Raw genomic sequence first — 24,945 nt, 5'->3', positions numbered from 1 at the left:
GCTGAAATCTGTATCCTTGATTATTTTATAAGGTTAAGGAACAAAGTAAAGTCAAGAAAGGCAAGGAAAAAAGGAGTAAAAAGTAGACAAAAACCCAAGAGAAGTCATAACATGCCAGAGAAAGGTAAAAGTAGGCAAAATATTAATGCATCTTTTAGCAAGAACAGATTCATAAGTTAAAATTCAATCTCAAAGACTTCCTTCACTTGAGACAGCTAAAAAACATCTGGTAAGGAGCAAGAAGTTGGTGTAATGTGGGAGACTAGTGACTACTAGCTTGTGATACAGTACTTCACCACTGCACATTTTACCCCACACTTCAGCCCATCTCCACTTTGTAATGGAGCATGCTTCCAGGACTGCAGAGCTAGTGCTAACTGAGATGGCTCTGGAAGTACAAGCAAGAAGCCATAGTGGTATTGCCTTGTGCTTGTGGTAGTCTAAATCTACTCTAAACCTCAGAAGAGCATGTGGTCTTGTGCTCCACACAGACCTTGCAGTGCCATCCAGCTTAGAAATAGACCTGCACTATGCAGGTCAGCTGTGACTGTCCATGAATAATTTTGAGAAACAGGCAATCAAAGAAGGTTCAGAGTAGCCCTGACAGGCATCTTCTTTCTCTAACTCTGCCAGTGCTTGCTGTGTCTGACTAATATGTCTCTCCAACAGGGACTGTTATAAATCATGCCTATATATCTTTATCCTGCAATTTTAGTGGTTTTGGGCATTGTAGGTGATGTCAAAGGAGCTTTGGTAGACAGAAGACTATTGTGTGCGCTTATAAAACATGTCAGATTGCAAACACTAGATTAGTGTCTGTGCTCTCTTATTTTAGATTTAACAAAGGCAGTTGAGAGTCTCATTCTGGTATGCATATACTAGTATACTATGCATTAACTATCACCTTTATAGCAGATGTGTCCAGCTTTCATGGTATGTATTTTGCTTATGTGAATAATGCAGTGGATAAATATTGTTAGTAATTTAAGCAACATAATTAAAAACTTAGTCTTTCACCAGACCTTCAATAATACAAAAATGCCTCTTCACAGGGATAACAGCCTGACAACAAGGTGAGAGAGTCAAATTCCCAAATGCTTACTTTTTTCTTCATTTCTGCCATAGGCATTTGTATTTGCATTGTAGTTCAGCTGCTATTTTGTACCCCAATCTCCCTCTTCCTGCCTGACTGCCCTCACTATGAAGCCAGTATAAAAACAGTCCCATGGGTGCAGTGGCATGGCTGCTGGGCAGCTTTTTTTTTGAGGCACAAGCCCTACTTAGGACCATCCACTCAGGTTTAAAAGTCTGCAACAATCTGACAATTAAATTTATGTTCCCAAATCACTTTCACAGAACATTTACACTGCAATTGTCCATGAAATCAAAGCAGCTAAACATACTGAAGATTTCATTCAGAGTGAGTTGTCAGCTGCCTCGTAGCAGCAAGAAGAACATATTTCTTTGATTAACACACTTTTTTTCTTTCTTTGAACATCAACAAAATCTTGATAAAGAACTAGATTGACAGCTTAACACAGCCTTCAAGCCTTACTATCAAAATCCAAATCACTTAAGAATCTTCTGCTACCTCTGCTGCTACTATAGTTATTAATATATCATCATAACTAACAGAAAAAAAAATCCAAGTATTTTAGCTCATAAAAAAAATCAATGCTGCCCTTGTTTTTAATATATTGTGAGCACAAATATTCTAACCACAGAGAAAGTTTTTCAGTTGGCCATTATATTCCCAAATCACAAGTTACTGTTCCAAAGAGCATTCGATGCCTTTAGACATCTTCATAATTGGCTCAGAAATAGCATGCTGCAAGAAAGGTTAACAGACCTCACTGTTCCTCATATGGACAAATCTTTATTAAAAACAGCATAACTGAAAGGTTCTCAAGAACCATGAAACCATATCACTTGCAGCTGTTCCCTAAGTCTAATTTGAACAAAAAATGGCAAATCTATCAGACGGCCTCTTCCTCTGACTACTAAATCAAAATCCTAGGCAGCTTTTACCATATCTACCTATGTCACATAGATTCAAATGATAGCCTAGTCCTGAATTTTACACACATCAGGAAAACAATTTAATGTAAATTGAATTTGATGTTAAAATACTGTATTAATTTCTTAACCTAAGGAACAATATTAATTGTTGCAATATCTAAGCACATTTGCATGGATTGAAACTGGATATAATTTGAAAATTTTCCAAGCTTAACTAATTCCAAGTAATTACTAGGTAACAGTGTTTATGTCCAATGATTTTCTGCTTTTTCTATTGTGATCCATTTTATATCATGGCATATGAACATACCACAAGCATTCAGCTCATCCTCACAATCACTGATCAGTAAATGAATTCAGAATTCTGTAATAGCTGTTCATTAAAACTTTGAGAAACAATAACAAAATTATATTGTTCCTCACGTTTGTTTGTCTTTTATCTGTCTTGACAATTTCTTCAAAGAGTATTTATTCCTGGGCCTTCTGAGCTGGAAGAGGTGGGTATTCTGATCCTTTACCCAGCAATCTGCCACACACCTTGTTGATCAGAACCCTTTTACCCAGACCAGAACTGAGAATCAGAGAGCACTCGGCAGAGACAGGTAACATGCATACAATGTGTATTTTTTGAAGTGCAGAGTAGAGTCCTAAATTAACATGAACAATTTTTGTCGGAGCAGGTTCGCAACATTTTTTAAATTCCCATAATTTCACTGTCTGACAAAGGAAGAAGTTGAAAGCAGAATACTAGTGCCCTGAGCACTGGTGTGATAGCAAATGAACATCTGTTCAGAAGCAGATCTGATCTGTAGTTCCCAATCATTGATCAACATAGTTCCAAGTGAAGCCAGGGAGGTATTCTTCAAGTGCCATGCTTGTACACAGAAATATCCTAATATGAGTAAGCCTGTTTTAGGAAGGGCAAAATCATAAGAAATTACATGATTTAGTCTTGAAATGGCCAAAAAAGTATTCCCAAACCACATCAGATCTCCTGCTAGGCAGACTCTGAAGTGCAGTGAGGGAAAAAGACAGGCAATATCACTTTAAACTACTGTTATCTTTTAGCTAATCTTGGCTTGAATAGTAGTAGTGTCACATATCAGAATAAGCAACAGCCACCCCCTTTAAATCACTAAGTCAGCCAATATATTTCTCTGGCTATGTTTTTTATTTTGTACTTTTTTTCTGATAATCTATTTTAAAATGTGTAGCAATTTCACAAACACACACACATACATACACAAAGATACTGAAAAAATCAATATATTTAGCTAAAAGTATGTAACACAAAATATAAAAAATAAAAATATGTATAAAAGAAAATACAATTAAATATAAAAATAAAAATAGAAAATATAATTTAGGTACATCTATGCTAAAGAGATTCAATGCTAAGATAAATACTTCTCAGTTTTGATTATATACTTATGTTCTTATCAGGTGAAATAAAAAAGAGCAGTAGTTACTATTTTACAAGTAAAACTAAAACCCAAAATTATTCTGAAGGTTATGTTAGCAACAATGCAGTTATAGGTACTATCATACAACTGTTTCTATCATACAATTTTCATACAAAAGCATTATATGAATTGCTCTGTGTTATTAAAACCCCAGTAGTTTCGAAACATTTTATTTGGAAGAATATATCCTATGTTAATAAAATGAAGATATACATCAGAAGTCAGTAAGAACTTTACCTGAGGGATATGCACAAGACTGATCTTATTTTGTAAGATATAGAAATTATACTTTACTATATACTGCAAGTTTGGAAATGCTTCTAGCTTTGCACATTTCTTAGAAAGGACTATGTAACCCATTGCAATAAAAATAAGAGACTTGAAATGAGATCAGAAAGCAGTCTGATTATTTACATGAAAATACATAGACATGAGCCAGGCAAACTACATTCAAAGAGAATAAAGAAGAAAAAGGAAAATGTTATCTGAACTGATAGAGATGGTGACACAGGCTCTTTATTAGATACATTAAGTACTTAAAATAATTTCAGTTATATAATTAGGAAATAAAAGAACTATAGGCTATTTAATCAAGATCTGGCATATTGGTTGAAAGGATTACTTTTCAGGTAATCTATTAAAAATGAATTTTGAACAGTAGTACTAAAATAGTGTTAGGAGGATTGACTAAAGTATTTTTTTTTTTTTCCAATTACCTAGGTCTCTAGTATGACACAAACTAATTTGCAATTTCAGAGTGTAGAGTTGGAAGCCTGGGTATATTAGTTGTAAGATTCTGGATCTGAAGCAAATCTAGGACCAAATTTCTCATGACTTAAAGCACAACTCAAGTAAAAGCACATGTATTTCATGTCAGTCTATGCTGTACTAAAAGAGTATTTGAGCTCTCCTCATTATCTATGGGTACTGTAGTATATGCCTGGATAACAACATTCTCTAAAAATAGGGGCTTAATTACTGGAATTAAAGGATTTTTTTAAAGCCCCATAAAGCACCTACAGTTCAGAGTAAAGGTTTTCATGTTGTGATTAAATTTTAATTTCTTTGTACTAAAGAATAATGTGTTTATGTTTATTAAATAGGAAGTGTAAAATTTATTCCTTAACAATTCATTTCATTGCTTTTAATGGCTTGGATATTGTCAATAATATTATATGTAAGTGCGCTGTGGCCACTTAGCAACCTTGACTGGATTTTGAAAGAAGGTTTTGTTGGTTTTGAGATATATATTAGAAATGGCTGCAACTTAACTGTTTATAAACATGAATTATATCCACATGAAACTTATGTAAAGATTTGTCATATACTTCTGAGATTTGAAGATTAATTGATCCAAAATGAAGTTTGAAAATAAGCTGCAAATATACATTGTTAGCATTCACTAGTTCTGATTATACCTTCCCCTCCAAAAGAGCAAGCAATATTTGTTAAAAACCAATTGTATTACGATGCATTTTATTTAATGTGTGCTCATGAAAATCAGGGAAAATAACCTTATTCATTTGTATAGAAATACTTGACCATATTTTATCAATGAGAAATAAACAGCAAGCTGTAGTTCAGTAACTATTTTTTTACAGTGTTTCTCATATCTGTTATAGACTCCCTTCACATGTGAATTTACTATAAATGAAAGTAGTCAGAAACTTTTTTCTATCATTGTGTTATTGTTATTTCAAATGGTGTGACTAAGCAGTGAAAAAGACCAAGATTTAATTCCCCTATAGCTAAGTTTGCCTTTAACATGTTGTACTAAAAGGCAGTAGTTTTAATTAATTAAAGAATGTTTAGAGCATCCAATAGGCACTTCAATCCATAGAAAAGGTTCAATGACCTACTCTGAGGAATGAAGCATCATCTGTAATAAATTCCTTTACCAGCTTGACATCAGGTGAAGAAAATTAGATTTTATTGACCTTGGCATATGGATAGACCTGTTGTGATTCAACAGTTTGTTACTTGCACAATGCATGATGGGCCAATCCCTCTATATGATTGTGCACCATGTTAAACAATCCTTTCTCCTAGACAATGCAATGATTTTCACCCTTTAACATGCTATGCATTTTACTTGACAATTTCTAAAGCAACTGTTTCTTTAACAACTGAGAATCATTGCCTATCTTTAAAACACATAACTTCCTTAAAGGAAAAAACATTCCCATATCTTGTCAATATTAACAGTACATATTTCAGCTGTTTGTTTTCAAAAGTGCTGAATGGTAGGTGTTTCACAACAAGCCTCCCCAGTGGAAGTGTCCAGTAAACAGACAGCCATTACCATTTTAACAGTACAAAACCTGACCCCGTATTAGTCCTGTGGTAGAGAATTTGACATCTGAGGAACCTGAGAATACAAACATATTCACTGCTCTGCTTAGGGTCTGATACAGCGCTCTGCTTTTAGAGATGTACTTTCAAATTACAGGGGATGCTCAGGACTCAGGGACACCTACTTAAAATATATTTTATACAGCACACTTATTCTAGTCTGCATGAGTCTGAACCTGAAGTTTGCCAACCACACCAGCCTCTCAGATAGCCACTATAGAATAATATTTGAGAGTAAGAAGTCTCTCAAGCAGAGGGCCTTAGCCCATTAACACTTTCTAGAGAAATGATAAAAATATGAAATCTTGTATCAGAGAGAGGTGCAGGTACTGCAGATGCAGACAGCTGTCTTTCTGCTCTGTAGTCAACAGACATAGGTAGGCTGATTCAGCATTATACTCCAACTATCTTTTTTTGTCCCAGCTCAGTAAACTCAAGCATGCATTATGTGCTTCAGACATTTTTTCTAAAGATAGGTTACTAGAAGTCAGACAAAAGAACATGCTGATTTTTTTTTTCTTTCTGCCTATAAACATAATCAAGAGCTAGGCAGAGTAGGTTGTTTAACTACAAGGCACCTCTTGCTCATGTGAAAATATTTCACACTCTATCACAACTATTTTCAACTTGCACTGCTGCTTCTGATGACTACAGTTACAGTAATACTGCCTGAGTTCAGAGGTATTGTTCCCTGGAGTCTTACACCTTTATGAAAAGAAACCTGTGGGTTCAACAGGACAGGTAACAGATGTCTGCAATCTGGTCTCTCTGTGGGGCCAGTATCTTCTTTTCAAGCGTTTTCAGCTCAGTCACAACCAGAAAGGGAGGAGAGGTTGAAGGAAAGAGACTGAAATGTCTCTAGTTCAAGTGAGGAATTCTGTGTTGATAATTAATATGTTCACTGCAAATATGCAGCTGTGATTCAACCTGAAAGACTCCATCACTTAAACTGAAAAACTGGAAGAAATTAAAATATCATAGTAGTTTTGTTCTATTCAAAATGAAACATTTTGACTTTTCAATGCAAAGCTAACATAAGTCAACTTTAAAACAAAGGCTAAGCACATCTGAAAATGGAGCATTTTATTCCTTCCATGACACATGATTTTGCTTTTAAACTGAGGTTGCCTTATGCAAAGAAAAGGGGAAGGTTTACACTGATCTTTTTTTAATCTCAGTCACCAAACTGGAGCTAGTACTTTCTTTCAACAGCAAGTGATTTGGGGAATCTCCAATACTCAAGACGAATAACTATGTTGTGGTTTCTTTGCTGCCAGACTGGGTTAGAAATCTTTTATGAAAAGGATTTTGAATATAGCAACAAGTGTTTGCATGACAGGATTTTTTCTTTCTTTTTTAGGTCAGTCAAGATATGATACTATGATAACTACCTTGTATAGTGCAGTACTCAAGGTGGGACACATGGAAGAACTTGCTTTTACTTGCTTTGCTTTTTTGCATTTACCTGCCATTTCACCCACCTCTTCTTTCTGTGGCCTTTCCAGATTAAACCAGTGTCACATAACATGTAGGTAAAAACAAAAGCATAATTTCCTTCACTCATATTCATTAAAAGAACACTTATTCTCCTGGAGATCACTTGCACAAAGTAAATCAGTATTTTCTATTCCTTAAAAATTTCCTTAGAGATTAAGTACATAGATATTGACATAAAATAAAAGCATAATTAAGCAAGTTGAGAAGGAATCTCAAAAGTACATGGTCAGGAACATGACACAAACTTATTAAGAACAGAAAGTTTTTCTGCTTTAGGATTTCTTTTTTATAAAAAAGGAAAATATATTGATAATTGAAAATCTGTAAAATGATGTACTTAAGACAGTAAATGCAATTTATAAATCTTACTTTAGTTTACTGAGACTAAGAAACATCTTTTATGCTATGGGGTGCCACAGAGTCAAGTTAGCATGCCTAATTTAACTGAATAATATTTTAGAATAGTTAGTATCAACTTGAATTATTTTTTGTTTGATGTATTCTTTGTTTCCCTGTGTATATTCCAGTCACATAACTCATACATCTGCTATTCCCAGTATCAAGTCTATGATGTTTACACAGACCTCTCTGTAGGGCTTTTGGGCATAACTGAATCATTATTTCAACATTGTGTCCTAATTTAATGATACTGTTACTTGAAATGCTGTCTTTTGCAAGTTTTCTCCCCCTTGGGGTTAACTCAGCCCTTTCACATTGAAATCAGAAAATCTGACCCTTCTCCTAAAGCAGGAGATACTGGGAAGTGAACCCAGATTTCTCAAGCACAGGGTTCTCAGCTCTTCAGACCTGTAGAGTGGGCAATGTGACAGCTGAGATTCTGGGTTTCATGAACACATTTAAATCTTAATGCAATGTCAGTACTGGTTTCTGATAATGTGTGCTAATGATCATAAGATATGATTACTTAAAATGGTATATTAGGATTCATTCTTTAGACAGAGGTGGGGATGCTACTGTGTTCTTGCTTCCATTCTTTTCTATTTGACCATCACAAGAAGAAAAATTCTTCTCCTGCAGATCCATTTTTAAGAACAAGTAATGATTATTTTTTAAATCGCTGTTCCATATTTATGTTGAGCCTTATTTGGAAAATAACATGGAGCCATTCCATATTGCAACTAACAAGTGTAACACAGAAGACCCTTTTGCAAATGGACTTGATTTCAATTTAATAAGAAACTGAAACAGGTGCTTCATTGAAAAGAAATGTCACAAGGTAGCTGCTAAGTCATTTGAAGATTTAAAAAAACAACAGATAATGTGGATTTTTAATTCATGAGTATTTACACATACTTAATCTTAGATTTTCCAAAGACTTAAATGTCTAAGCTTCTCTAGGCAGTTTAGAAATCCACACCTTTATTTCTTTCTTTCTATTTTTAAAGTTAATACTAAGTCTTTGTGTCCCAAAACTGTGAACACTTCATAGTTTCAAAATGTGTCAGAGTTCCTAATAATTAGTTTGCCCACTTCCAAAGCATTTTACAATATTGGCTAGTAGTCATTAAAAAGTCCTTCTACGCCTTGTGATATGCTCTCATCTTCATTTTGAGAAGGTAAACAAGTACTGAAAGATTTTGCTTTCGCACACAAGTACAACATGTGAGGACTTTCCCTACTGGTATGCTCTATTTACACATGAAACTTGGGATCAGATTGGCAAGGAATGCCCTTAGGTATTTAAGGATCATTACCAGGATTTAAAGCAGATGATTCTCCAACCTCAGACTTAACCTAACTTACTTCACTGAAGGAAATAGAACACCCTCGAGTTTCAAAAGAACTCTGCACGCAGTATAAACTTAGAAGTTTCTCTTCAGTGAGGAAATTTTTTTACATGTTAATTTTCAGAGTAGAACCGACAGTGCAAGGACCTGCTTTACAAAACTGAATGATAGCCATGGGAGCTCAAGACCTTGGAAAATCAAAGAGAAAACTAACATAAAGCCCCAAATTAGTTTAGTTTTTTAAATCACAATAGATATTCACATGTGAAAATGCAGGAGTTTCAAATGAGTATGTGCTACTAACTCTGGAGCCCACTATGAATGTGACTTGAGTTCGACTTGCTGATGCTAAATCATTTCGATTGCACAGAAGATTCCACACTCTGGTAAATTAAGTCTTGTGGTTTAGCAGACATCTTAAAAAGGGTTTTATTTTCACTTACTTCAGGAAAATACTGCTGCAACGTATTATGGAGTGTTGCCACATGCAAATAACTGTTAGTGGAACAAACTATTTGTGAACTAACATAAATAGGAAAATTCTGTTCAACAGAAATAGGAATCCACATTTGTTTCCTCACTACACAAAAGGAGAAACTTTTTAAAACATCAGCCTTTTACAATACTTTGCTCATCTTTACATTCTTTTTTAGAAAAGCATAATCTTTCTGAATAGCCTTTCAGTACGCAGAAAATCATTGCTTTTTCCAACTTCTTTCAATATCTCAGTACCAAAGAAGGTAGGGACTGGAACTATATATTTTTGTAATTAATTTCCTTAAGATAATGTTAGAAACATCAGGTTTCTTAAAATATAGATGAATTTCAAGGTGAGTCTGCTAGCAGATGTTATTAATGGCATATGATTTATTGTGACATGAAATCTGATCTGAAACTCGTGTTATTAGCTGAGCTTTTTATAAATTATAATTGCCAACTGCTGAAAATATGCAGAAAGACCACTGATAAACTAGCTTCATCTTCAGGGCTTAGAATATCTGCATTTGCTAAATGTCCAATATCTCTAGTCATGCCGAATGAATATAATACATTGGGATGCGCAGATTAGATTTGAGTTCAGATCTTTTCATAGTGTAATTCTTTCAGAATGAGAAGCATTACAGGTAGGAAGAGGAGGTCATAGAAAATAAATGTTTACTATGGAACTTAGAAAAAAACACTTGGGTTCATAGTATGTCATTGCATAGATGTTAAACAGATGGAGTATTTAAGAAAAAAGCCCCCATCTCTAACAGTTAAATGCAAAATTTATACTGTCAACATGAAACCAGTAAGAAGTTAGATAATATTCAAACATATTCAAACGTCATTCTGTACAGCTCTAAGACAACAGCACAAACAGCATATTTCATCATTCTAAGGTCTATGAAGATTTGCATCTACACAAGACTTTCCAGGTCACTGCCATGGAAAACTAAAGAAAGTCTATAGGTAGGTTCTCCATGACAACAAACATTTGTGTTAATAATTATTTCGAGATATTCCTCGCTTATTCCCTATAACTTTGTATCTCACTTTCCTCTCTGTGTGCTTTTAAATGTTAAAGTCTCTGAAACATTGATTTTACCCATCATAATTAGGTGCTAAATTACCTAACTAAGAAGAGACAAACAGAAGCACTGCAATATGAATATTATCTAGTCCACAAACGAGATATTGCAAGAAGGTAAATTTACAGTACATATTGTAATATATTTTTAATATCCAGAAAAGCTCTGAGTTAACGCTGCAAATTCAAAAAGCAACACAAGGAACAGATGCAAAGTCTCATTCCTGAGTTTTTTACATATCCAAAGTTGTTTAATGATAAAAGCATTTATGTGTAAAATGGCATTCACTTGCCCTTACTAAGAGTATATATGGAAGAGCCCCCTGTCAATGTACCAGTGTGCGTGTGGGAATGAAACATAAGGATCACCATCTGCAGCTGTCTAATAAGTGTTCTTCAGTGCCTAATGGCAAAGTGTCAATTCAGGGATCCTCAGATACCACAATGCATCATCTTGTCCATGCTAATCTTACAAGTCAAACATTTCGCATGTGATAACAGTTTATTTATAATGCTATTCATTTCAGCTGAAATATCAGATATAAAACAGTTACGCTACAAGCAGTCTGGGAGTATATACTCAACATAAAATGCACCGATTTCCTCTCTTTTCTAAGAATCAATATTTCAAAGGATGTGCCAAATTTAACCCCTCACAGAACACATCTTAATAACATGGAAAAAATCTTTTCATATGCAAATATTTTTAGATTCTTACCTACTGTTGAACTTCTCCGGATGTTTTTCTCTCATGATATGGAATCTGTGGGCAATTGAAGCATCCTAACGGGAAAAAAAAAACCATAAATCTATCATGACAGGAAAATTGCAAAACAGAAGACCAAAACTTGTTTGTAAGTAAACTTGTGAACTGTCACTTTCAACAAGAGCAAAGCTTAGAAAGCTTACTGGTACACTGCTCCAAGAATGGTCTAGATCAGACTATTTTATTACACTTGTTACAGCCTCCATTATTCCTTTTTACAAATCAGACATGATAGTTACATTTACTGAAAGTGTCCTAAACTTCTGTATAGCAAATATCATCCAGATCTGGTGAGGGTTTACAATAGGAACAGTCATACAGTTCTTTCTTGTAGGAGTCCTATGTAAAGCCTGTGAAATCTATTCCTTTAGTAAAGGTGAGTGATCAACTTAGCAGTTACTTTATATGACTATAGCTTGATATTCTCATGTGGCAATTCAATAGCTTTCTCTAAAATTTGGTAGAAAACGGGAATAAATGCCAGGAGATGCTCCATTTGCTTTATGAGAGTGTGAAATCATGTGGAGAAAAAAATGGACTAATATAAAAAAAAAGACTTGTTAATGAAATTAAATATATTTTCTCAAAATATTTTAAAATTTAGTAAATGATGCTAATAACACACTTGAATAATGTGTATGTGAAATGAAATAGCACGATGAAATACTTATATGTGTATAACAAAAAGAATCGAATCATTATGGTGCTGGGAGTTGCTGAAAATAAAATATTGGAACTGATGTGCTAGAAACCATTTCCACAGCATTTTTGTACCTACTTTGCAGGTATGAAAATAATGTTTCCAGATCATATAATATTTATTTCACATACTAATCATTAAAATTTACAAACTGGGAATTAAGAACATTAGAAGTTTTTTCATCATTTATTGAATGTATTAAATGAGGTGTGAGAGAATGAAATCTACCAACTCTTCAGTCTTGCGGGAGAAAGTAAACACAGAGAAATCAATTTGGATTATGTTTTTATAATTATGTCTTAAAATGCTGCATATATAAGAATATAAATGTAAGAAGAGTTAGTTCAGTTAGTAAGAAATTTAATTGAATTCCAGTTCCCATGTAAATAGTTTGACAAAAACTACAAGTAAAACTATCAGTATAATCAACTATCATGTATATAAAAAAACTCAATACATTGTTTATCAACTTAAAATATTATGAAAAACAAAACCTAAGAATTTGAGAGAAGTATTAAATTCAGTATGAAGTCTGTATCTAGCAAGATTTTAAAGGATTTTCAAACAATGAGAATTATTATCTTTTGGGGGAAACTCAACGTTTTATATGCTTGTTGATTCCAAACATGACTAAAATATTTTATTTTTTTGTAAACCAGTCAACATTAATACACATCTCAAATAAGAAAGCAAGTATTTAATGCATATTCATTGGTACCCACTAACATCAAAGACGGTTGCAACACTTTATGTCTAAAATAGTTTTTTATTTTCTAGAATCCTAAGCAGGACATGCTCCGGAGAACAGACTGGTACAACCTTCAAGGTTTGCATGAACTTTATTGCCATGTCTGAGACAAAATCGTTCAGATAGATTGATAACATTTAAAAAAGCTTTTAAGACTATGACTAAAAAAGCAATATGTAAGTCTTAATATTTTACACACAATCTACCTACATAAAGATATAGCATAGAATTTTTAGGCAAAACCTGTGACCACTGATCAAATAACAAGATGTACATATTTTGTTGCTTTATACATCACTATTTATTTATTTTTCTATTATCTTTAAGAATGGAATTTCATTTAACATTTTACCGTTCTACAAGGAAGTAACACCAAATATCCCTAGTGAATGGACTGGTGTTAGTTATAAAATGTCTTATTGTTCTGTCCTGTCATCCAAACTGTCATCTGAAACTTTCAGTGCTATATTCTCAAACAGCACTCATCATCACTTTAAATTTATTTTTATGTGCAATTTTACAAGGCAAATATCCACAAGTATCCTAGTGATCCCACAGTTCTTGGAGACGGATGAAATAAAGCTGATAGTAAACCCTGAGACATCACACTTCTAAACAAAGCCTGCCAGCTGAACTAAAATAATAACTCTCTTAACTTTAGAAAGACCCATCATTCATACTTTATCCCGCATTAGATGTGCCAACATTAGAAAAGTATATTTGTTAGCCAGTTCTATATGAAAAAGAAATAAAAGGACTACTGTTGGAGTTAACTGTTACTTTTCTATACACTGAAGCAAAAGACAGACCCAAGACAAAATGAATAAAGGAGTATTAGCATATTAGACAGAAACTAGAAAACACTAATCAAGGACTAACTGTCTAATGAATGAAATGAAAAGGCTAATGTGCTTACTCATGCATAACAAATGCAAGGCACAAACAAGCTAGGGATCAATGCCCACTGCAGATGGCAAACAGACAGTTGTTTCCATGCAAGGTTGATTTGATCAAAATTTCCCCCTGCCTGAACATTTTCTGACTCCAAAACAGATCAACTAACTTAATGAGTTGAGAGGTAAAAAAAGTAATACACAAAGCTAATTTTGATAGGCACAACACAAGACAGGCATATGTCAGACCAATTTCATAAAGAAGTTGTTGAAAGGCTATTTTTATTAATGGAGACTGTAAACCACAGATAAACTCAAAAGCAGGGGAGCTGCTAAGGCTTTCTTCAGTTTATACTGCCCAACTGCTCTTTTGAACCCTTAACTGAATCCAACATAGTCCTTGGATTGCCTACCACAGGGACCTCTTCCCAAATATAACTCCACACCACAGCAAAATCTGAAACCAGCCCATGCTGGTTGCATGAGAGCAGAATAATCCTTTGATTTAGGAGGAAAAAAAGAAAAGAGAAAAAAAAAAAAAAAAAAAAAAAAAAAAAAAAAAAAAAACAAACAACAAAACCTACACCAAGTTTTCTGTCTTTCAAAGGCCTATAATCTTATATTTTAAAGATAGTAGCATACAGATTAGTATAAATGAATGAAAAACAACTAGAAGAATTGAAAGTAACAGGACTTGAGAGTGGGTAGGAAAGCAAGTTTTGTCTCCTAAAAGCTTCAGAAATTATGAGACGCCATCCTTGAATACTGAGGAACAACCATTAAAAGTTTTGTATTTCTGGATGAGGATAGGAGAGGGTCCTTCATTTTGAGATGTTTCAGCTACATTTAAAATAGGATTCATTTTAGCAGACTTCAGTCAGTCATTTCAAAAAGAGGCATCTAGCCTTACCTGTTTAGAGCATACAACTGTTGCTGGACCAATGGTGAATTAAGTTATTTTTCGTGTCACAAACTACATTAAAATCACCTAATTAACTATACTGAGAAACAGAGCAATACCCTCACGTAAGTGCAATATTGTTTGCATATTGACACCTTAATGTGCTGACCTTTCCTGGTACCTGATATTGTGGATGGGTAGTAAAATATGAGACAGGATTTTTGTATTTTATAATAAAATTTAAGTTAAAGAGAAAATCCAGGAGTCAGTAAATCAGGTGCTTCATGATGTTACCTAGCAAGGTAGCAAGTAAACAGGTGTTTTTAGAAAGGGCATTTGACAGTCAGATACTGGTCTATAATTAATATCACCTGTGGGCATTATTTATTAATTTTATTATTACTATTGATATGTATGTCAGACTGAAATACAATTTTCTAGCAGCACTATACCCGAATCTAAATATTTTCTATTTTAAAAATAACATACAATAAATACACACAAACATACCTAAAATTTGGAAGAGCTTTATTATTAATAACGATCCGAGCAGATACAAAGCTGTCAGGCCTGCTGCAAGGTGAAAAGAGGAGGAAGGTTTTATGGGATCACTATAGTATGAAACTAGCACCTTTCACGACACCCATGCTTCAGTCACAAAGCTCATTTCATACCTAAAGGCATTGTAATATTTTTCACTAAAGCATCCAAGAATGGATATTTTAAAGGAACACTTCTGCATCAAAATCAATGCTGGTGTATGAAGTAATGCTGAATACAGAGCACTTAAATCAGAACTAAGTAACTAATCAGACAATTTTGTGTTTCTGAGAACATTATATGAATATTTGAGTTGTATGCTACTATTCTAAAATACTTTAAGATATATGATTTTTTAGTAATTTACATGTCATATGCAATATATGACAATAGCTAGATGATAATTTCTCTGAACTTTTGTTTCACAGAATAACCAATCTAATCTGAAAAAAAACCCCACACCTTGTTCTCTTTTGTATGCCTCTCTAGTTTAGATGGTTTGCACTCACTGCTGTAGTTTTTGAAAGCAGAGATGAAGGAATGGGTGTTTGAAGAACATAAAATGCCATTTATCCCAGTTTTCTACAAAATTGTAGTCTCTTAAAAAAAATGTACCTCTATATGTCCAGGTTGAATATTTGAGAGGTATGTGTGATGAACATGCAAACATTCACACATATATACACCTTTAATTTGAACCTGTTCAGAGTCTGAAGTAGCTGGACTACCCTTATATCTCACTCAGGTTTGTTTTAAATCCTGACAGTGAAGATAAGATAGAGAACAGACAGAGCATATCTGAATCTACTCCTAGGAAATGGAAAAAATATTTTAATTGAACTAGGACATTTCTCAAAGTGACCTGCCAAGAAGAAAAGAAGCTTAAGTTGCTACACCTCTTTAATACCTTATGATTGACTTACACACATATATATTCATCTTTTTAATGGGTATTAGCATTACCGGAAAGCAATCTGAAGCAGTCTTTTCAGAAGAGTAACCTTATACATTGTGAATAACCTTATAGAAAGATTAATGCATTTAATATATGTCTATCTATAAGCTTGCTGTGATTAAAATTTCCATTAAATAATAATTTTTATGCTGGTGAACAAACAAATGACCAATGTGTATCTTCTCTGGATATAAATGGTCTGATTATTTTTTTCTACGATGCTTCTTTAATTAAGGCTTAATGGATCCACAAGCCTAGGAAGCTTAAGGGATAATTCAGCAACCTGTAATCTTTGGATCAGAATGCAAATCTAACCTGAACAATCAGTTAGCCCATGTCAGTTATTAATGTGGAATAGTACAGATGTACAAAAATTATCACTGAAAATAGATAAAGTTTGTTGTAGTGGCTTAAGACTAAAAGTTATTTTAGAGATAAACAAACATCCCTATGATTATGCATTCTACTTTCTGCACATACACACAAAAAGAAAAAATCACAAATACGTACTTTATTTTAATATTTCTCACCCATATTAATCAACAGGCTAAGGTAAGAAAATACTATGGTTAGTACTGAACCATTCAATGACCAAGTCTAGAAAAAGGTACTCAAGAAGCCTCAGGTCCTGTCTTGTTTGAATCAAGATGTCATTTCATCTTGATTCATTGACTCCCAGGTATTTTTGATTAAATTACATGCATTAACCTGAGAAAACTTCCAAAAAAAGTTTCATTATTACATTAGTTTTTGGTGAAACACACGTTACTATATTTTCTACTGTTATTCTGAGCCAGTATTATCTGAGAGAGGTAATAGGTTCAGAAGGTCAGAGCAGGAAGAGATTTGAAGCTCTTTTTGATACAGTCTTACCAAAAGATAATGACAATTCACTTTAAGAAAAAAATCTGGGAAAAATTTGAGAAACTTGTGTTACTGGTTTTCCAAGGAAAAACACAAAACCTGTCAAGATAATGCTATCCATTTTGTCAGTGATATTCTTGACAGCCAGTCCTCCGATGGTCATGTTTAAACACGTTTCAGCTGAACATGTATTACTAAGTCAAGTGACAATTCATATTTTAAACACTCATTTAAAAAGGTAATATCTCTAAACCCAGGATGAAACATCAGTAACTACGGTATTTATAAATGATAGGCAAAAGACCAGAGGATGGTATATCTGGAATTTGTAACAAAATATTTGGAACAGGCTTATTTCCTTTCCCTTTTCATTTGAAGTCAGATCTGTATTGAGTTTCTGACACTATTTGTCAATAGAAATGTTTCACAAAGACACAAAGTGGAATCCATTTTGCAGGAAAATATGTGTTTGTGAAAAAAACCCCAAACCAACCTACCTCTATGTTCTGTCTATGTATAAATCTATAGCATGTGGACACGTACCCAAACTGACTCATCAGAATTTACTATCAATCAGTTCATATAGGTTGACCACATGTCCCAGATGTGTAGGGACCAGTCCTGTAAGACAAGCCTTTACACCAGTATGTCAAGGACTTCCTTTGAGGAGCTATTTTGGTTTCTAGAAACTGACACTAAATTTCTATGTATCTATATTTTTAAGTCACTAATCATATTCAAAGACCATCAAAGAAGATTGGGAGATAAAGCAGTTAGGTTATCAGACTAGATGATTAAAACAAACTCTGCCCCATGATTCAATACAATGCAGAGGACATACACCCTCTAAAATGAACTCTGCTGAGGATACACTGTGTTACTAAGCACATCTTCCTTTCTTTATATTTGTTCACCCTAAATTTACTGTAACTAGAGAAGGGTTCTTCTAGATCCATGCAGAATGTTTATGTGGTCACTAAAAGGAGAAGAAAAGTGATCACATGGCAATTAGCCAACATAGCCATATAGACAGTGTATTAAATATCTTGTATATTAAAAAGATCTCTGTGGTAAACCTTTAGTAGCATTTCTGATAACTGCTGACAGAGAACTATGTTGAAATTGTCCCAAATCATCCTGGACATGAGCATAACACAATCAAGGACACAGCTCATTGAAAGTCAGTATAAGAACTGCAGTGTAATAGGCTGTTGCTTTAGCTGCTCTTCAGAAACACATAGCAGTGGCTCACAGATATCTTCAGTAAAAAGCACAAAACCAAAGTTTATACTAAGAGCCTGTCCAGCTTGAAATGAAATGAACACCTAAACTTTCACACCCAGCACTTTTGCAGTTCTGAAAGGAGAAAAGTAAATAACTGTTAAAAAAAATAATCAATTACTTGGCATTTTTTGGTGAGATACTAAGTATTGTCATCACATTAAAAACATAAAGAAAAAGACATATCTGAGATAAGGAATAATTGTCTTAAAAAATTAAACTCATAGTTTTCAAAAACTGTGCTAATAAAAAAAAATAAAACACCTAAGCAAAAAATACAAATGCCCTTGGGTATTTTCATTTTGAGCTTTAATTAAGTTGGCATTACAGTAGTATTCACAGGGACTATATGTAGGCTCTTAATTTAGGTGCCTAAACTGGCAGGATGATCTCTCTATCCTCCCAGTATGCTCAACAGTAAGAACCAAGCTCTTTGGAAAGATTCTTCCAAAAAGCATGTAGACAAGTTTCTGTTCTGAATTGACATCTGGAATTTTTTTGTTATTAATCATACAAGAAGCTGAGCACATCTAGCTTCTTAACTTTATGAAGCTATGCCTGAAATGCAACAGTCATCCAAAATCTTCACTGGGGTTCAAGCCAAATCTTGTATTACCACCCATTTTATATGCTCATTTGTGCTTGATAGGGATCAAATAATAAATGTTCACCTGACTTCTTCTTAGCAACTTCCCGTAACTTGTTAGTCAAAGCCTTGGCAACAGAGCCTTATAATTTTAATACATATTTATGTTATTCATTTGTTTCCATAGCAGATATTTATTTTTATAAGAAGTATGCAAACCACTCAAACATCTCTCACTGATTTACACTCTGAAAGAATATTTTTTTCTTAATTGAAAAAGGTCACTGTTTTCCTCATTCATTATGTTTTCTATTTGAAATTTAAATTTTTGCATTAGAATATTATTTATTATCTTCCCTATTGGACAAATATTAATTTATAAAAAATCCCACATACTCATAAATTAGGGCTAGATGTTCTCTCTCTCCACTGACTCCAAAGACAAACTTTTTAAGATCCTTTCCCTCACACTTTTTGTATAGCCTCTTTGCTCTTTCTTACAGGTCTAAAAGCAACTTTCTTGACTTTTGCTCAATATCTATATTTGTTCTTGTGTTGCATCAATCAAAATATTGTTTGAATCCTACTTTATTTTCTTGGGTTTGTCTTCACCTGTTATCCCCTACTAAGCAGACAGACAGTTATCATAACTCAGACTTTAATTTTGAAGTGTTTTTCATTTGTGTCAAGCTTCTTCCTTAGAAAAATTTCAATGACCTTCTTCACCTTCACCATCTTCTCCATTCGACTTGAGGTAAATGAGCTAAATGTTTGGGTTTTTCTGTCCTAAAAGAAAGGATAGTTAACTTGTCCAATCCACATTATTTGATAAGCAGCTCTTTACAACTAACACCAACTCACTCCCTTTCAGGAATTTCTCCCAGAATCTTCTTCCAGAACTTCCCTCTAATATAATTTTCCAGGTTCAGTGTCAGTGCCCTTCTATTCCACTCTCCATTTTTTTCCTGAGCGGATAAATTCACCACAACTTGTCTGCCCTGCAGGAGAAGAGCCTCTGCCAATACCACTGACCTGGCCTGTACAAGTGAGTATCTCTGGTGATGAAGAAGTGATGAGCCTACTATTTAAACACTTGTTGCAAAATATCTGGAATGGTAGAACAGGCTCTGTTTTCTCTCATGGGATTTAGGACTGCACAGTTAACTAAAGCATAGTCTTCATGGGTTTTTTTTGAGTTATGACTCTCCACAAAATTCTGTTGCCAATCTTTCATGCAGTCTTAATCTTACCTACACCATAACTTTCTTGTTAAGTGAGCCACTGTAGAATACTCCAATACAGAAAGAAAATCAAGTCCTCACTGCAAAGCGCCTGATGTAACTTCTAAATGAATACAGATCAAGTCCATGGAAGTGTCATGTTCTGAGGGTCCACAGTTTGAGTGAGTGATAGTTGCAAGGATGTTTTGTTCTTTGGCTTTCAGATCTTGCCATCATTTGGTGATATGTCTTGGTTTGCAGTCCTGGCAAAATTCATAAGCTTTCTAACTCACACACACACTTCTACAAAGGTTCCTTCAAGCTTCCTTCCTCCTTTCCCCTCTACCAATCTAGGTCACATCCTTATACTGGTAAGCACTTGAGATCCAGTTCAGACCTTAAGGGTATGTATGACACCGCTGTGAGAAGGCAAAAACAGCAACTGAAGAGCATGCTTGTAGGACCTGGGTAATGCTATCAGATATGAACGCGTGCTTATGGTAGGTGTAGTCAAATTTTACAAAATTGATTCACATACATTTTCCTCCTGAAACAGATCAAGTTTTCTCTATAGCTGCTTTGAATAAATAATTTAGGTATGTAAAACATTTTACAGAAATTATCTACCTAGTAGTGTATGGCACACAGAGGTTATGCAGTACCTATTTTTGTAGACTCTGGACATTAAAAGGCTTTCAAGTGAAATATATTTATTTATTCCACAGAGAGGTTCTATTATGTGGTATAAAGGGTATAAATCACAGGTTATTATCAGAATGTTGATACTTAGGGACAACAAAAAATTGTTCTTTATTGTACTTTTTAAACAAAACTAATGCACAGTTAAAATTGGCTTCAGCTGAAAAGGAAAAAACACCCAGCAACTTTAGAAACTACCAATTCTGTATTTCACTACTGGCTTATGCAATACTATTTCACTATTAAGCAATCTCACAGCAAAATAAAAACTATAGCTCTTGATGTGGTCAGAAACCCTGGAAACAGCACTAAAGCCCTTTATTATGATTTCACATGTACAGAATTTTGAACTGAATAAATAAAAATGTCCAAATTGCTATAGAAGTGCTGCACTGATCCTTCAGAGAGGGCTAATAAAATGTTTTTGTTGCCTTTCACATGTCATAGATCCAAGTTTGCAGAAGACTAGTGAAAAAGTCTATAGAAATGTATGAGTGGAACTGAGAAATTCCTTAAATTTTCTAGCAAAAATATTCCCCCTCCCAAGCGTGTACTTGCATAATGCTTTTTGCCTAACCATCTGGAGAGGCTCAGTGCGTCATGGTTGTTTAGCAACTTACAGCTTTCATGGTGGCTTTGAATATGTTACACCAATATCCTATTCTCAGCCTCAAATTGTTTGGGAGGATTCTATATCTGCATAAAAACTCCTTGCATAAGTCCCATTTACTCAGGATTTCCAACACAGATGAGGTTTTCCAGAAGGCTCAGTTGTTTACACTACATATTGGGGTACAATTCCCCAAATTAATTATCTAGTGTACAGAGTTACTCCCCAAATGATCAAACTAAGGGTACAGCAAGCTGTAGTGCAGAGGCAGGAACAAGCAGAGTGAGAAAATAAATTGTTTAGTTTCCTCTCTGAAGCCAGTATCCCTTAAAATAATGCTCTTAGTTTGAAATGAGCCATGGAATATTGAATCACATACATGCAAGAGAGTTATTATAAGTATGTAGAAATGGCAAACTATACTTTTATTTGCATGTATATCACAGTTTTAACAAATGACTAGAGAGCTTTGTCATTTTGAAAATGTGCTGATACGGTGATTTCTGCTCCCGATGATCAAATTTGGGAGACAACTAAAGCACACAGTCAAAGTCAGATCTATAAAATTTCATTGCAAACAACTTGAATGGGACAGTTTCCCTGAACTCCAGGCCAGATAGTTATGTTATAAACATATTTTACAGATGGAAAACCACACTGGATTTTGGTAACAGTAACTCATTTTGCTTCATGAGACAGAAGTTCTTAATATATCTGTGGTCTAAATGAAAGCATAATCAAATCACCCTTCAACTTCTTACTTTAAAGACCAGCAATGCAGTAGGCTGAAAGCTGCTCCTCGATTTTTAGAAATTTGCAAATCAAAGAGCACCTGTTTGTAAAGTGCTGCTTTGCTCAGCTACTTAAATAATGTAATCAATATTAAATAACAAGCTAGTATTCTCAAATTTGCTGCACAGTAAGCAGACACTTGTCTTGCCAATGTTTGTAATAAGTAATCCTTCTAATTATAGCTAAGACAAATGTAGTTAATATTAACTTTTACTCAACCATAAATATCACATTCATATGACATCAGAAGTTATCTAGAAGTAGAGAATGTTTTAATGGTTATAACTATTTTGTATGATACTAGCATTAGTAAGGGCAATGTAAATCAGTTAAATCCAATTTCTACTAGGATTTTAGTTTTGCTAATCAAAACCTAAGAAAACTTACGCCATTTAAAGATCAGTGCAAACAAAATGTTTCCCAACTTTTGGAAAAGTATGAAACCAGAATTTAATATTTCTTCCAGTTTCAGTTATGTACATTGTATTCAAAGCCATTTCCTATCCAGATGTATGAAATATACTATTGAGACACTCCTCTAAGGACAACTTGGAACATAAGAGACATTTCTTTCTGACAAAATGAAAACTGCAGCTCAAGCTGCCATGACTTTCCAAAGAAAGGAATCGATGTCAACATTCCCCAAAGGGGCATTTTATAATGGCCTTCATTTATACATTATCTGTGACAAAAGCAGTGTTTCTGAAGTAAGAAATGTTTTTTGCCCTTAGTATTCTTTCAGTAAAAATACACTGTTTAAAATTACTAAAGTATAATCTACAGCAATTTTAGTGTTATTGCACAAATTGTAAATCATGCTTTTTGAATTATGGATGGAATTTTTAAAAGGCTTCCATTTTTATAGTCTTTTGAAAGGACAATGAAATCTATAAAAAACCAAGATTACAATTTCAGCATTTAAAATCTACACAAAGTAATTCAAACAAATGTTATGACATTTAAGATAATGAAACCCTTTATTTATGCCAATGTGTCCTACTTCACATACAAGGAGTCAGAACAGATGTCCAAATACTGTAATGCCAGAAGAAAGTTAGGGCATATCTTGATTAATACTCTCAGAGCAGTCCATGGTGTCTCTTTAAAACTGGCATGCATTACTTCAAAACATCTATTCAAAATCCATTCTAGGAAACACAGCTAGACAAAGTGTTCCCAAGACAAAAGGAAAACAATAAAGCTCTGTATAACCCTTTTAGCAATGTAAGCTGCGTATTATCGACAGACCATTCATTGCAATCAACAAATGATTAATTGCAAATTTGTTGCTAAATTGACCACGAAAAAGACAAGCTTCAGGGTACTGTTAAAGAGGAAAAACTTATGTTAAAAATGATTGGAGACTTTTTGCAGTGAATTAATTCTAATCGATACTCTTGTTGACTACACAGTGGAATAAAGACTTCCTTAAATAGCGTATGTACCCATTATTGTAAATTAATATTTAACCTAATGCCTTGCTTTTTTTTTTTTTTATCTTCTTTTGAAACAGCATTTCTCTAACTTCACCTTTAAGAACTACAGTCTACTATCAACTGCAACATAAACCAGATTTTTGTCATGTCTAAGATCAATCATCTTGGGAGGCATAATATGCAAGCAACAAAAATTTCTAATATGATAGTAATGATGTTTATTTAGACTATTTACATTAAAGTCTTCATTTTATTTACTCTCGGCATGGATGAAATATCAGGTGCCTTTAAGCATATGTGCCTTACAAACTTCTGACAACTGCAATCATTCACCTTTGTGCAAAGTCACGATTTCAGATTTTTCTGGCTGTGTCGTTTTCCTCCTATTGTAGATACAGTCATATAACTAAAAATTAACTTTTTAATGATAAAGATAATTTCATTCCTGTGAAGGTCAACGTACTACTGTCAGATAGCATTTTTCGGTAGTTTGGGGTTTTTTTGGCATGCCAATGCTATCTTGAAAAGTGCTTTGCTTCTTGCATTTGACTAAGAGTCTGATTTTCAAATTTTTGTTCAAGAAAACAATTCCCATTAACTTACAAACAATGCTGTTGATAAATCATCTAATGATTTAAATATATTCACAACTATGGACTAACTTACAGTATTGACTATGAATGGACTGATGCATATGTTTAAAATTCTCTCACTTATGAAAACTTTATAGGAAGAAAGTTTCTTATAAACGTGGTGTAGGCTAAACTGCAGAGCTGAACTATTTTTATTCTTTCACGTTTTTTCATTGTAATATTACAGAAACATTCTGTTAAGATAATCTGATGGATATCTTATACTATGGCTTGTAGAAAAATAATTTTTTTTCCAGGCACTAGAAAATTTTTACTTCTACTTCACAACTACTCCTGCAACATATATATATATATTTTAAATATACACACTCCAAAGAAATAAATTTGAACACATTCTGGTTTCTCTGACTCCAAAGCAAATGATAAATTTATCTAAAAAGCACAGACAAGCTAAGGACACAGCTCAGAGCTGAAAGTTAAGCTGTTGAGAAACTGATACCAGTTTTTAAATGTCTATATAGGACAATTTTTGTCCTCATTAAGATTTCTGCCTTAAAGATCTCTGAAATATTGTTTTCTTTGAGGAACTTGGATTACATGAAGAATCCACAATACCTAGCTTTCAGATACTATACCATAATCAAAACTCTTACATATCCAGGTACTTCAAAACTTGACTCAAAATCCAGTTTGAGAGTCGAATGTATCTTGG

General features: G+C 33.9%; 1 protein-coding gene across 7 annotated transcripts in view; it reads right to left on the bottom strand.

Moving 5' to 3' along the window:
- DGKB (diacylglycerol kinase beta) overlaps positions 1–24,945 on the bottom strand; it is a 358,512-nt gene that overhangs the window by 129,181 nt on the left and 204,386 nt on the right. For all 7 annotated transcript variants that reach the window (XM_026843216.1, XM_026843218.1, XM_026843219.1 and 4 more), the window contains one exon: positions 11,368–11,432. In XM_026843216.1, coding sequence (XP_026699017.1) covers positions 11,368–11,432 — 65 coding nt within the window. The remainder of the gene's footprint in view (positions 1–11,367; positions 11,433–24,945) is intronic.

Source organism: Athene cunicularia (assembly GCF_003259725.1).
Source record: "Athene cunicularia isolate RWA chromosome 2 unlocalized genomic scaffold, athCun1 chr2_part1, whole genome shotgun sequence".
NCBI classification, from domain to species: Eukaryota; Metazoa; Chordata; class Aves; order Strigiformes; family Strigidae; genus Athene; species Athene cunicularia.
The sequence above is the reverse complement of the archived record's forward strand: the minus strand, read 5'-3'. Positions and strand labels throughout refer to the sequence as shown.